Source organism: Camarhynchus parvulus, chromosome 5 (assembly GCF_901933205.1).
Source record: "Camarhynchus parvulus chromosome 5, STF_HiC, whole genome shotgun sequence".
Classification (NCBI taxonomy): domain Eukaryota; kingdom Metazoa; phylum Chordata; class Aves; order Passeriformes; family Thraupidae; genus Camarhynchus; species Camarhynchus parvulus.
Window position 1 is genome coordinate 21,901,971 of NC_044575.1, and position 13,128 is coordinate 21,915,098.

The 13,128-nt window shown below is 45.7% G+C and overlaps 2 protein-coding genes across 6 annotated transcripts in view; both read left to right on the top strand.

Annotated features, from left to right (window-relative positions):
- PRDM11 (PR/SET domain 11) overlaps window positions 1-13,128 on the top strand; it is a 49,498-nt gene that overhangs the window by 22,606 nt on the left and 13,764 nt on the right. For 4 of the 5 annotated variants that reach the window (XM_030948754.1, XM_030948753.1, XM_030948752.1 and 1 more), the window contains exons 6-7: window positions 8,957-9,076; window positions 12,941-13,128. In XM_030948754.1, the coding sequence (XP_030804614.1) occupies window positions 8,957-9,076; window positions 12,941-13,128 (308 nt within the window). The remainder of the gene's footprint in view (window positions 1-8,956; window positions 9,077-12,940) is intronic. The other variant, XM_030948755.1, reaches the window with a different exon arrangement.
- Window positions 3,944-8,925, top strand: LOC115903889 (myb-related transcription factor, partner of profilin-like). Its single transcript, XM_030948758.1, has 2 exons — window positions 3,944-4,370; window positions 5,973-8,925. The coding sequence occupies exons 1-2, from the start codon at window positions 3,944-3,946 to the stop codon at window positions 6,554-6,556; spliced, it is 1,011 nt and encodes a 336-aa protein (XP_030804618.1). The 3' UTR covers window positions 6,557-8,925.

Here is a 13,128-nt window from a genome sequence, read left to right on the forward strand (position 1 = left end):
TACTGACCTTCTGATTTTACTCTTGAAAAGTGCTTATAACCAGTAGTATTATGTAGAGTCTGACAGTTCAAGTGGCAATAGGAGTTCTTAAAAAGCCTTGATTTTGTTTGTTAGCACCTTTTAGACTAAGGTGAGCTCAATATTCTGTGCTAGAACATCATCTGACGCTGAGATCGCACACAGAAACCACGCTTGACTTCCAGGACGCTGTAGACAGCGCTCTTTTTGTTTTTCAGATGGTGCTCTTTGCTATCACTCATAGATGGAGTGCTTTGCAAAGCAGATTACTCACCTGCTGGGTAGGTGGGCATGGCATGGGGAGGGCAGCTTGGGCTGACTCCTCTCTCTTCTTGTAGATCTGGCTATTGTTTCTGTTGTTTGAATACCACACCTGAGTCCATTTTCATGGTGCCTGAGGACAAAATATACACTGCAGCACTTGCTGGTTTAATTTCAAGTGCCTGTTTACCCAAGGCAGTGGATGACAGGGAGGAAGGAGTATCAAGTGCAGCAGATGGCATGGCAATGGTAACATCCTCTTGCCCTTTCCCTCATCAGTTAGTTAGTCAAGACAAACTCCTGATGCTGGGAGCATGTTCTCTTAAGCTGGCTGCTGGCACACAGCTAATGCACCCTTCATCTCTGTCCAGAGTAAAGCCCTGCTGTTTGCAATACTTCAGGAACCTCCAATATATGCAAACATCTTCCTCTGGTTTTTTTTTTTTTCTGGTGGCTGTTTAGTGTGGATTGCAGCAAGCAAAATAAATGCTGTCTTGGACACAAACCGTAAATTGCTGCTGATGGCAGTTCTTTAGGGCTTCTGAAGGGTTGCAGAGGACCATCCATTTTCCTGGTAGCTTCTGAGGAAATTCTGTTACTCAGTTGCTGGTGTCCTCTAAAAATAATGGATCTGACAAAAACCAGAAGTAATTTAGAAAGTCCAGGAAAGTCCATCTTTCTGTGTATGTATTACTTGGCCCAGAACCAGATGTAGGATAGAAACTGGCAGTGCCTAACTGAACTGTTGAAGTGTAGTGCCTCATGTTTGAGGTTTCCAGGATATTTTGAGCATTTATAGTCTGTAACCCTTCTTGCATGTGAGTTCCTGAGGTCTTTGGCTTTTGACACAATATAAATTCATCCTTTGCCTTAGCCAATGTGAAAAGGCTGAAGCAAGACTTTCTCACTCCTTTCTCCTTTGCCTTCCTTTCTGACCTCTTTCCTCTCCAAACATAGTGACAGAGATCATGGGGAGCCAGATTGTCCTGTAAATCTTCCTGTATCTCCTTATAATGGAGGCATCTCTTATTTGATTTTCATATAATAATATAGCTTGGAAGGAAGCTCTAGTCAAGTGTTCCAGTAGCCTGCCTAAAGCAGGACCAGCTTTGACTAGTAGATCTTTGGTACAGAGCTGCTGTTTCAACTTTACAGGACCTTTTAAACATAAGCATTTAAAAAACAGGCAGGGTTACTGTGACTGCCCTTGTGTTCAGGGTGAGTAAAAGCCACCAGCCTATGAACATAATTTTGTTGAACATCATAAACCGATTTCTGCTACCTTGCAGCAAGTAGAGCAAATGTTCTTACCTATTACAGAGTCAAATTTATGCAGAGCAAAGGAATCCTAAATTACTGTGGGGCTGTGATCCTCCCAAAGCCCTGGGAAAAATTACATGGTTGTTTCTTAGAGGCCAAGAAAAATGGAGTTGATTGATATATTTGTGGGGTAATCATTAAGTGCCTCCTGTTCAGTGTGTTTTGCGCTTTCAGATTAACCTGGGCTGAGGTGTGAATTCACAACCCCACAGCTGGGACTGCTCTGGAGCTTGCTGAAACCCTCATAGCATCACCAGAGAGGTACTTGTAGATATCAGTGACTGCCTCTAGGGACATATGGCTTGCTGGAGGAGAAAAGGATCCCTCTGACAGTAACACTGTCTGCATTTTTATTAGGAGGAGGTTGATGTGCCTCTTAGGAACCTAAGGTTAATTGAATTTGTGATTAAAACTGGCCAGAGCTCATTACTCGATGTGTGGCAAGTTTGCTATTGGAATATGTAGGTAAGATTGTTTTGACCCAAGTTGTGCCAGAGCATGTGAGTGGAAACAGTAAAATCTGAATATCCAGGCCTACCATAAGCTGTCCTAAGTGCACTTGGTGGGATATCCTGTCTGGGGAGAGCAAGCAAGGCTCTAGTTCCCCATTGGGGCAGCTTTGCTGGTGACAGCAGCTGTGAGTTTGGCAGAGAAGAGGGGGCACCAGGTTTTGTGACCCTCTGTCTCCAGAGAGCGCTGTTCTGTTCTGGAAGCTCACCCCTACCCAGAGCGCTTTGCAGAATACTGTTACACTTTTTCACCAGAGCAGCTTGTCAATGGAGATTTGTTGCCATCTCATGGAGGCACTGATGATACTGTGCAGTCATGCTTACCTGATGAGGGCATACACCAAGCCCAGTTTTGCTGAATGCCATAAAAGTCAAACCGTAAATATCCCCTTGCTCGATGTTTCATGTAGCTTTTTCCCTTCTTCTTGTGTTCAGCTGGGAGAACTCCTTTTTCCTTTTAAGTTTGGTGAGATTTCTGTTGGGGTTTTTTGAGATTCAGGGTAACAAGTGCTTTGCTGTCTCTCCGTCATTTCATTACCATCTTCTCTAAATGCTCTTTCTTTCTCTCTTTAAATGAAACTTCACCAAGAGAGTATCTCAAGCATTCATTTATGTTTGTTCCTGTGAAATGCCTCTGTGCACTTAGGTCCCAGCTCTCTCCCTGATGTGGCCTGGATTTGAGCAGCTTCTCCCACTGGTTTTCCAGCTTTAACCAAACTGACACTTGCCCCGATGGCAGGCTGCAGTGTCAGTGAGATTGATTAAACAACAATTACAGGAATTAACGACACTGGGAAGGAACTAGAATGCCATGGGTCAGCACCTTTCTGTAGGTTCAGACAGTCTGTTTTCTCTTTCCTTATTGAATAGATCTACTGCCTTCTTTTTTTTTTTCCCCCAATAAAACATAGTTAGGACTAATGTTTTGTTTATTTTTGTAGTTTTCTTTGACTGTGGCTGGAGAAATTAACACAAATCCCCTTTGGACAAAACTGCTTGTTCTCAGGATAGCTGCCTCTTTTTCTCAATGGGCTGAGGCTACAAGTTGTTCATCTGAAGCACCAGAAACTGGATGCAGGCTCGTGTTGGTGGCAGTGACAGAAAGCCTAGCCAGGAAAATCAAGTGGGTGGCCTCATTCCTTTTGAGAACAATGGGAAATGGCAGCCATTTCTGGGTGAAGCAAGAGCTTGCTGTGAAGCAGACAAATGCTGGATGTAGAGTACTCCAATGCTGAAAAAAGAGATTTTTCCTTAGGGAAAGCAAGTTGCAGAAATTGCCTACCAGTCTAGTCAAAAGCTACCTGCCCTAAAAAAAATCGAATTTGATGTAGCCTTTTCACGACATCCTTCAAGTTGTAACAGAGCAGGTGGTGTAAAAGTTTCTATTGCATGTTATGCCAGGTAGAACAATAAGATATGTTTCAGGCCTCTAAATTTCCTCTAAGTTTCAAGCAGTGTCACATTAGAAGCTAATTCACCGCTCTGATTGCAAGTTCTCACGTTTTTTTTCTGTGCACAAACTGTGGCAAGTGATGTGAGGCTGAACTGAAAATCTTATGCATAAGTCTGGGCATCAGATGATGTGTAAAATTTGATTTTAACTTTAAAGCTGAGAAGGCTCCTTCACACTAGCGTTGCTTGGTATTTTTTTTTTCTTAAGCTTGAAAATTGCCTTCTAAAAACAAAACAGCTGCCTTTTCCTGGTGAGAGGTTGTTGTGGGTCAGGGGAGCTGGATCCCACCAAACTCCTCTGCCCCAGTACTGCACTGGCCAAGTGGTTGGATGCAGGGGGTTGCTTTGCGCTGATTTCCTTTTACCCAATTATGCTTTGCGGGATGTTCAACCCAAGGAACATGACTGAACGAAAGAGGAAGCCCAAGTTTTCCAAGGAAGAACTGGACATTCTGGTCACTGAGGTGACCCGAAATGAAGCCATGCTGTTTGGGAGGGAGACAATGCGTCTATCCCATGCTGACAGGGACAAGATCTGGGAAAGCATAGCCAGGCAGATCACATCAGTCAGCCAGGTCCCCAGGTCTGTAAAAGACATTAAACACAGATGGGACGACATGAAGAGAAGGACCAAGGACAAACTGGCACTCATGCAGAGGTCCCTCTCCAGCCCTGGCAGCGCGGGGCAGCCCTCAGCCATCGTCCTGACCGCCCACGAGAGAGCCATTGAGTCGGCGCTGCATTCGTCCCACCAGAGGCACGGCCACTGCAGAGCGGATGTGGACGTGGTTGACAGCCTGACAACGAGCTGTAAGTATCACTGCCTCAACACCTCTTTGTCTCATGCTTGCATATCTCAGTTTGACACCAGAAGAGCACTGCGTGTTGTGTGAGATGGCTGGGTTGCCTGTCCTTCTGCTGTGGTTGTTTTCTGCTCTGGTGGTTGTGGAGCATTGAGATGGATTGTTTCCAAGTTAAGGTCATCTTTATGTGTTTGTCTAGTTCTTTTCCATACTGTCATCTGAGAGTACATAATAGATTATAAGTATGAATTAATCCTACAAGTGAGGGAGAATCTGTAAAGTATGACTGCCTCCAGTCTGTGGAAAAAGTGCTTGTAAAGGGTTAGGATATCTTCACCCTGATAAAACAGCAATGCTACCAAACTGAAAGGCATCTGCCTGTTGCCGATGGATCACTTCCGAGAGAGCTTTGGGGGTCTCAGTGATCACTGGTGTTCATTGCTGAGATTGGGCCACTAATGATTTCTCAGTAGTGATCTGAAGGATCAGCATGAACATGTGAAAAAGGTAGACAATAATGACTCCTTCTTCACTGGTTCTAAAGAAACTGCTGGCCCTGCTTTTGAAGTTAATCTTCTTACACCACAATTCTCAGACACCTTCCAGTGCTAAACCAGAAGCTGGTTTGTGCAGGTCCTTTCCATAGTTTTGTACACAGTTTGCGTTTGTGGCGGTGCGGCTTCTTGTTTGTGAGCTTTTAGGGATACAAAGGAGAGAAGGAGATGATAGCTTCTTGAGAAGTCAGTCCACTGACACCTCATGGGTGGCGGTATCCTACCACGCTAGGTCTGATCCTGTATCTGAAATTGTTAGTGGGAAAGCAAGAACAAATTCTTCCAGAACTGACAAGGTGGGACTTGGTCATTTTTTGCATCTATCTTGGAAGCCAGTTGCACTATTTCAGGGGTAAAAAGAATACTGGTTATACAAGGAAATAGTCGGCAGCTGCACCAGGTGAAACCTTGTCTCTTCTTACTCTTCACATGCCTGTACCTGTGAACTGGCACATCACTAGATATTTATCAGACTGATTATAGTTTTCGTGTGGCATTTTGCTTTAGTTTTGATTTTGCATCAAGTATATTTGCCTGATTAACATAAAAAGTCTTTTGCTGGTTTGTCTGATTGCCTCGTTGTCTTAGTGATGCCAAGCAACATAATGGCTTTGCAGAACACACTTTGAGGGCAGCAAATACAACATCCACAGTCTTCTTAGTGCAGACGATGTAAGAAGTGATGGGGGAGCAGGATTTTTACATGCGAAGTCTGTGTCCCTCCAGAATATTTGTGCTAGCTACCTATGGGTTTGGGGAAGAGAAGTCATTGCTACTGTCTGAAATGGATTTATATTCGAGTAATGAACAGTGCTCTGTACAGAATAGCACAATAGCTTGGGTTCACCCACTCTCAGGTTTCTCATGGCTAAGCTTGTCACACAGATGCTAACATTGCATGTTGAGTTACGCATCAGAAGCTACAGGCTTGTCTGAACTGGTAGGCTGGGGGGAGGGGAAAACCCTTTTTCCATGTTCTTTGAGGTATCCTGAAACAGAAGCCAGTTTTGAGAGGGATTTCACATTAGTAATTCATGCTTCCTCTTCTGTTTAAGCTGATGAAGATGAAGAGATACCAGGCACTTCTCAGGAACACCACTTCTCTTCGCTGCCGAGGGCTGGTGCAGGTGTCAGTCCGTTCTCCAGGCCCTCCTTCCTTCGCTCCTCTTCCTCATCAGAGCCCTCGGAAGCTGCCAGCCAAAGGCAGGACCTGTGCTGTCCATCCCCACGCGCCACCTCGGCCTGCAGACCCCCGCACCCCCGCACAAGGAGCCCGCCCCTCGCCAGCTTTGACCGCCAGCTTCTCCATTCCCATGCACAGCAAACAGACCTGTTCAGGCAGTTCTGCCAGGAGCTGGTGGCCATTCACAGGGACATGGCACATAGCATGCATGCTGTCAGCCAGAGCGTGGCTGACCTCACCAGCCAGGTCGGCCAGATGTGTCAGACACTGACAGAAATACGTGATGGGGTCCGGGCTTTCCAGAGGATACGAGATCCTAGTGCCATGCCAGGGTCCTGTCTGCAAGCAGCTTGCTCTAAACAGCCCCCCGAGCCCCATGCAGAGTCTAACCAAAACTCTCTAAAACTGACTCCTGCACGGGCCACCAGGTCACGAAAAAGAAAACATCATTTTTAGTCTGTTTCACATGAAGTAAAGAAGGATGCCCCTTCCTGAGCTGATGGATGTTCACATGGCTTCCTGTGTGTATCAGTATTCTGTGGAGAGGGACAACAGCTGACCCAACCCATCCATCCCCCCTGCTGGCTAACAGAGCAGTATGAATATGACAGCTAATTGTAGGACTGGCCCTCTGCAATGGCAAAGAGGAATCTCAGATATTGTAGAGCTTGGAATGTAGGACAGCTTTGGGTTCATAGAGATTAAGAGTTTTCACTGTCTTCCCCATGCTTTAAATGCTGTATAAACTAAGAGATGCAATAGAAATCATTATCTGGATATCTTCCATGCCTGTGAAATATTTTTTACTGAAACAGCATGCTACAGAGATCCCTTTGTAACCAACTCACAAATTTATCCTACTATTGCATTTCCATTATCTTCCTCAATATTAGTATATGCAGTATGTGCAGAAATATACAGACTTACGGTGGTAAAAACTCTTATTGATCATTGCTTTTATCTTTCATTCAGCAATAGTGGGCTGTCTGGGGCTTACTGTGACTTACACACAGCTTTGGGAAGAGGAGTGTAAAAGCAGAGCTTGTGCAGGGAAGGGAAGAAGGCGTGATTCTGAGGACAGATCTGAGCACCATGGAGTTTTAGACTGCTGAAAAGGGTTGCAAAGGCATAGGCATTTGCAAGGATTCTGCAGTGCCACATGCACTTGTGTTAAAGAGTTCAACTTTTGTTTGCTCCAGTCTGAAACCCCTACCTTTCACAATTGCAGTTAAAATACAATTATTTCACCATATGACAACATTTAAATATAATTGTATCATATTATTTTCTTGAATGTTGACAAATCTTCAGTTTTGAACAACCTCACTTCTTCAAAATGTGGGAGACTGAACAGAAACCAGAAAAGACGTAGGGCCTGCTATTTACATCAAGCCAGTTTGGTTTTATTTTACTGTAATTCTGTCAGCTTCAGTACAGTTACTTTGCACTTAGTTTTATTTAGGGTGGGATCTGTACTGTGTTTTCCAGTCATGAAGAGTTTACAGTCTAAATTCACAGCTGCATAGGTTAAAATCTTAAACATGTTGATTTTATACTGCTTTTTTCCCCCATATACATGCAAGAAAGAACTGTGTTACAACATTTGAATTGCTCTAGAGCTGTGTGAGGTTCCCATGTAAAACACTGATTCTGGAACTAGGCTTTAATAGTGTCACTTCAGGTGGTGATCATGCATGTGGTAGCTCTTTTATAATATGTCTGTTTTCTCCTTAATTTTCACCTCTGCATCTAGCATGCTGCCCCCATGTCTGGAAAAACCCAGACCATTATCCTGATAAGCTTCAGCAGGGAAAAGGGTCAAGGTGTTAAACACACAGCACACTGTGCTGTCCAGGCTCTTGTACTGTATTTGGAGGTTGGTTGCAGGACGCTATTCCAGTTAACATGAGTGTGCATCATCATGCCATGGCTGGGCTACAGACTTGGCAAAAAAGTTACAGTTCTGTGGAATTGAACATAGGCAGCGCAGTGTAGCAGAAGGATGGCTTGTTTTGTGTGGTCTTCAAGGGTCATCTTTAGCCTGTCTGGCCTCCTTTCAAAGTATAGTGCACTAGCTTCTTTCCTGAAAAGTCCATTGTATATCTGCTGTGTCAGGCATTCATGACATGCTTTTCCTTTTTTTTTTTTAAGATGTTCCGCAATTCTAATTCAAGTAATTTCTTTTTAGTGGTGCAATAAAAGATTGCTCAAGGAAATAGTGGTCTGGCAAGGAAAAAAAGCCTCATTCCTGAGGAATGACCCAACTGGTTTCATGCAGAGGACATTCCCTTTAGTGCTGGTGCCAGACCAGGGCAGAACTTGTTCACCTTCCACTGAGGATGTCCTTTTACTTATTTTGAAACATTTGTACTTTGCAAAAGTCATAGCCTCTCTTCAGATGAAGGGCAGGTTGGGAAATCTGACAGAAGTGGATCTAATTTATGAATCAGAGAGAGCTGAGAGGGTGATATGTTTTAAAGGCTTTCTGAGTCAATATAGTGCTGCTGCTATATATTAATATTAGTATTTTATATTTTTATAATATTTGGTCCTTACTGATGCTCTCCCATGGGTATAGCGGTAAGATTAGCTCCTTTGATGTTGTCCAGGGGGATCCCTTCTGGGAACCCTCAGGTCTGCAAAGGAGTAGACTCCTGCAGGTGCTGGGCGCTGGAGGGAGTTAACAGTATTGCTGCCATCAGTTTGACCACACAGATGTATTTACAGAGAGCATCCTGCTGCAGGATGCACAGCCCTGAATGCAAATCCCCAAAGGCTGGGTACTGGTCAGGAGAAAGGACTTTTTACTATAAACTGCCTGATGTCTCCCCTAGTTTCCTCTGTGGACTATTACAGATTGGCCAGATCTGGGGACATGTCTCCTGCCCTGTGTAGACCCCTCGGTGGAGTGGCTTTTCTGTACTGGCTCGCAAAGGATACTTCTTCCTGCACCTGTCATGTTAACTGGCTGTTGAAGTAAGTGTCTGTGTCAAAGCAAACTACTGTGCTCAACCCTAGTATCTCCATGTCTTGTACATGCTGAAAAAATTCTCTCTTTAAAAGTATTTTTGTTAAGAATGCAATAAATATATAACACTTTTAACACAGCTGCTGTTGAGTCGTTTGTTTCTCTCTACAATTTTTGCCTGAGCTGTTAACTAGCCTGTCACAGGTGTGGCTCTCCTGGAGACACTTGGCATCAGAGCATGGAGGCAGGGTTTACAGGTATGGCATCCCATGGCATCAGCCTGGGCTGGTGGCTGCTGTCTTGCATGGGATCTCCTGCCCTGGCTCTGTGCTCAGAGTCGGTTTGGGAAAGGCCAGTGGCTATGGAGTGGCAGCAGGAAGTCATGAGGCAAGTCCAGGGCAATAGTGGAGAGGAAAAGGGGAGAAGCCTGAGCCTTCCTCCAGCTGCAGAGGTCTCCTCCATCCTCACCATCTCTTTGGATCCTCACCGGAGGCTCTGTTCCCTCTGGGGAGGAATGATCCCAGCTGCAGAAAAATAACTTGACATTTTTTCTGGGCATGCTCACTGCCCATCCCAAAACTTGGGAATTTGGTGTCCTGAGTGGGCTGGGCCTTAATAAAAATGAAACAATGATTTTTATTTGCTGCTATCTAGAGAGCCTGTGGGAAAGGTGGTCCTGCAGAGCAAGGAGCTGTGCCTCTGACAGCTGTGGGGGTGATGCCAGCCCCAATAGCTGCAGATGGGTCAGAAGTGGTCTCCATTGGTGCTATGTTTGGTCCTGAGTAGCCTGGTCAGGAACTGTGGTGTTCTGGAGGCTGGCCTGTCCCAAGGACTAGCCAGGACATGAAATGATGGGTTTGTGACTGGTGGCAATGCCTCTCTGCAGGACCAGGTGCAGCTGAGGGTGTCTGGGTCTGCTGAAGGAGCAGTATGACTGCTCCTTCTCTCAGGATCACAGGATCCTCCCTTGGGAAACCTGCTCTGCAAGCAGGGCCTTGCCCATCAGTATGCAGTGCTTGGGTCAGCCTAACCATGCCTGTCCTGGGTGTCCAAATCAAGGTAGCTTCCTTGCTTCAATCCAAATGGAGTATTTGGCATTGGGAAGGGGACTGGATGCTATGCAGCCTTTGCAGGAAGGGCTGGGTTTTTCAGGATGTGAGCACTTTGGCCTTGGGATGTATGTCAGTGAAGGCTGATCATGCAGTCTCTCTTCAGCAGGTGGTTTGTGCCCCTGGGTCACCAAGCTGGCTGTACTTCTGTGGAATGATTTTCTCCATCCTTGGAAAGTATCTGCCTCTTAGCTGTGGTGTGCAGTGGCACCAAGTGTCTCAGACCAACAGTTGGAATGTAGGGTTTATGCAGTCCTTTGTAACCTGTGTCTTTTGTACCTCTGGAGAAACTGGAGCCTGGGGCTGGGCAGCACTGATTCAAAACTGTGTCTTCTGTGTGGATGATCTCATCCCATTTACCTTACCTCAGGGAAGTATCACAGATGGAATGCTTCCTCACTAGGAGTGTAAACCACTTCCTAGCTGGGTGCAGCTGAGAAGAAACATGTTTGTGACTGGATTATCCCAGAACTCTCTGTTGGGGGCTTCTGATGAGAGTGGCTGTGCCAGTGGCTGCAGGAGGCTGGATGAGCAGCTAGGCAGCATTTGCTGCAGTGTTGCAGCAGTGCTGCAGCTCATGCCCTCCTGCCTGCACTCTCCTCCCAGCTCCTAGCTGCTCCAGCAGGTGGCCAGAGCCACAGGATGCAGGCAGCAGAACTCAAGGATACTTGGGCAGAAACGTGGAGGGCTGTAGAAGCAGAAGAACAGTGAACAGAAAAAGCTCATGCTTAACAAAATACTTCATAATAAAAGTGAGCCCTGGTGGGAATAGTTAACTTCCCATTCAAAGTGTTTTCTACATCTCACTGCCAAATACAGTTTACTGAAAATGCACTAGACCATCCTGCCACTGCTGCATGAATTCCCTGGTGCCACTGGCTGTGAATGTACGCGTCATGTATGTTATATTAAGGATCTCTGAGTGACTTTAGGTTAGCAAATCTTCACAGGGGCGGCCTGATCTGTTGTGGATGGTGAGATGCAAAGCAGGGTCTCTCCTTAGCTGGTGCTAGGAAGCATCCTAACATTTTGCTTGGACTGGAGAGAGCATCCTCTAGGATCTCCTGTGCTGCAAGGCATCAGCACATTGGTCTGTCTCAAGGGTTGTGGATCTCATGGCTGGCTGAAGGCATGCATACACCTTTTGAGTAGTGATAGCTAACGCACAAAAGCAATAGCCTGACAGCTGTGTGCTGTTGCAGGACCGCCTTCCCACCCCACTGGTCCAGGTCTCTCTTCCTTCTCAAATACGCAAACTGGTACTTCAAAAGTTCCTTTGTTTTGTGATCAGAAGTAAATTAAGGTCAAGAAAAGCCAATGTTGGCAGTACCAGTCTGCTGTTTAAATAATTACTGAAGATGGCAGAGAATCCTGGGTAGTAGACATTAGGAAAAATACAACTGCTTGCAGGCACATGCACAGTTGCTTAACATTAAAACCAGAGCCTCAGGCAGTCTGAGACACTGCCACTGCAGACTTGTTTTCTGTGTTTTGTGGGAAGTTTCATCAAGTTTGTGACCTTACATGTGTGGGTTAGTGGAATCCCGTGCAGGTGGACTTGTGTCTTTATCTGTGCATTCACATGGCTAGAGAAGGTAGAATATTCAAAACATTTGACAGATTTCTTAAGCCAAAGAAATACCTGTATATACATTAGGGAACTTAGGCAAGGACTAATTGCAGCAGATGTCAGAGGAGCCATATGCTCCCCTGCAGCCTCCTTGCCTTTGCTGAGGTTGCTGCAGCAGGGTGTGCTGAGCAACAGAGGCAAATGGCATAAGAGAAAAATAAGTTTTAGCTATGAGCTGTTCATGTCTGATTTGGGGTCTACACATGCTGTGATGGGGCCTCATTCCTGGGTTGCTGTTGTGAGCTCATGCTGGTGGCAACTGGAACCAGTATTACCAAGCCTTTTTCATGTCCTCTAGCAGGACTATTAGGAGGGTGAGAGCAACTAATATGACCTTAGTGATAGATCGTTGTCTTAGCAAATTGCACAGAGGGCCAGTTGCTTGGAATAGGAATAAATACATTTCTGCTGAGCTGACATGAAGCTGTTTTAAATCAGGAAAATAAATCCAAGGCCCTGAAAGTGATCTTTTTGTCAGCACTGCCAGGAGACCCCCACAATGTGGTGTTGGGGTTTCCGCTTGCAGAGCTGAATTGGTTTTTTACGTCGCACCCTGCTGAACTCTGAAGTGCAAAACCTTCCAATACTGGTATGTCCTTGGAAAACCAGCACATACTCCCATGCCCATTAGGTATTCATGTTTCTGTCCTTAGAATCTTAATTCTGCTTGCCTGAGAGGACAGAAGCAAGCAAATCTGTTACCAACTAAAAAAGGAAGGCAGTGTTTTTGGGAAACAGGCAGGCAGAGGAACCCTTCTGTATTCCTGAGAACAAGGGAGGGAGCCCTGGGACGTAAAGTGATGGTAAGAGTCCAGAAGTCCTTGTTTCCATCACTAGGCAAAGATATTTCTGACTGGTAGAGTCTGTCACCCTTGCTGGAAGACATCCCTTCAGACTGGATGTGCATTTGTGTCATCCCTTCCCCAGAAAAAACAGCCCCACTGGTTTAGTGTTCCCTGGGTGTCCATGCTCATTTGCACACCATTGCTTATAACTCCATGCATTCCAGCCTGGCTGTGTTGATGTCTCTCTCCAAAGGTCATTCTGGCTTCTTCATGGTTGTCATTCTGATGCAAGGGGAGGCACAGGAGAGAAGTTTGTGCTTCACACCTGCCTTGTCCCCTTGCCCTCAGATACGTCATCATCTCCCGGGAAGAGAGGGAGCAGAACCTGATGGCCTTTCAGCACAGCGAGAGGATTTACTTCCGTGCCTGCCGTGACATCCACCCTGGGGAGAAGCTGCGGGTCTGGTACAGTGAGGATTACATGAAGCGGTTGCACAGTATGTCCCAGGAAACCATGAACAGAAATTGCACAAGTG

Excerpts from the sequence above, each read along its gene's own strand:
- LOC115903889 (XM_030948758.1), top strand. The coding sequence starts at position 3,944 with ATGTTCAACCCAAGGAACATGACTGAACGAAAGAGGAAGCCCAAGTTT. Across the intron at positions 4,371-5,972 it reads TGACAGCCTGACAACGAGCT|CTGATGAAGATGAAGAGATA; the intron begins GTAAGTATCACT and ends CTTCTGTTTAAG.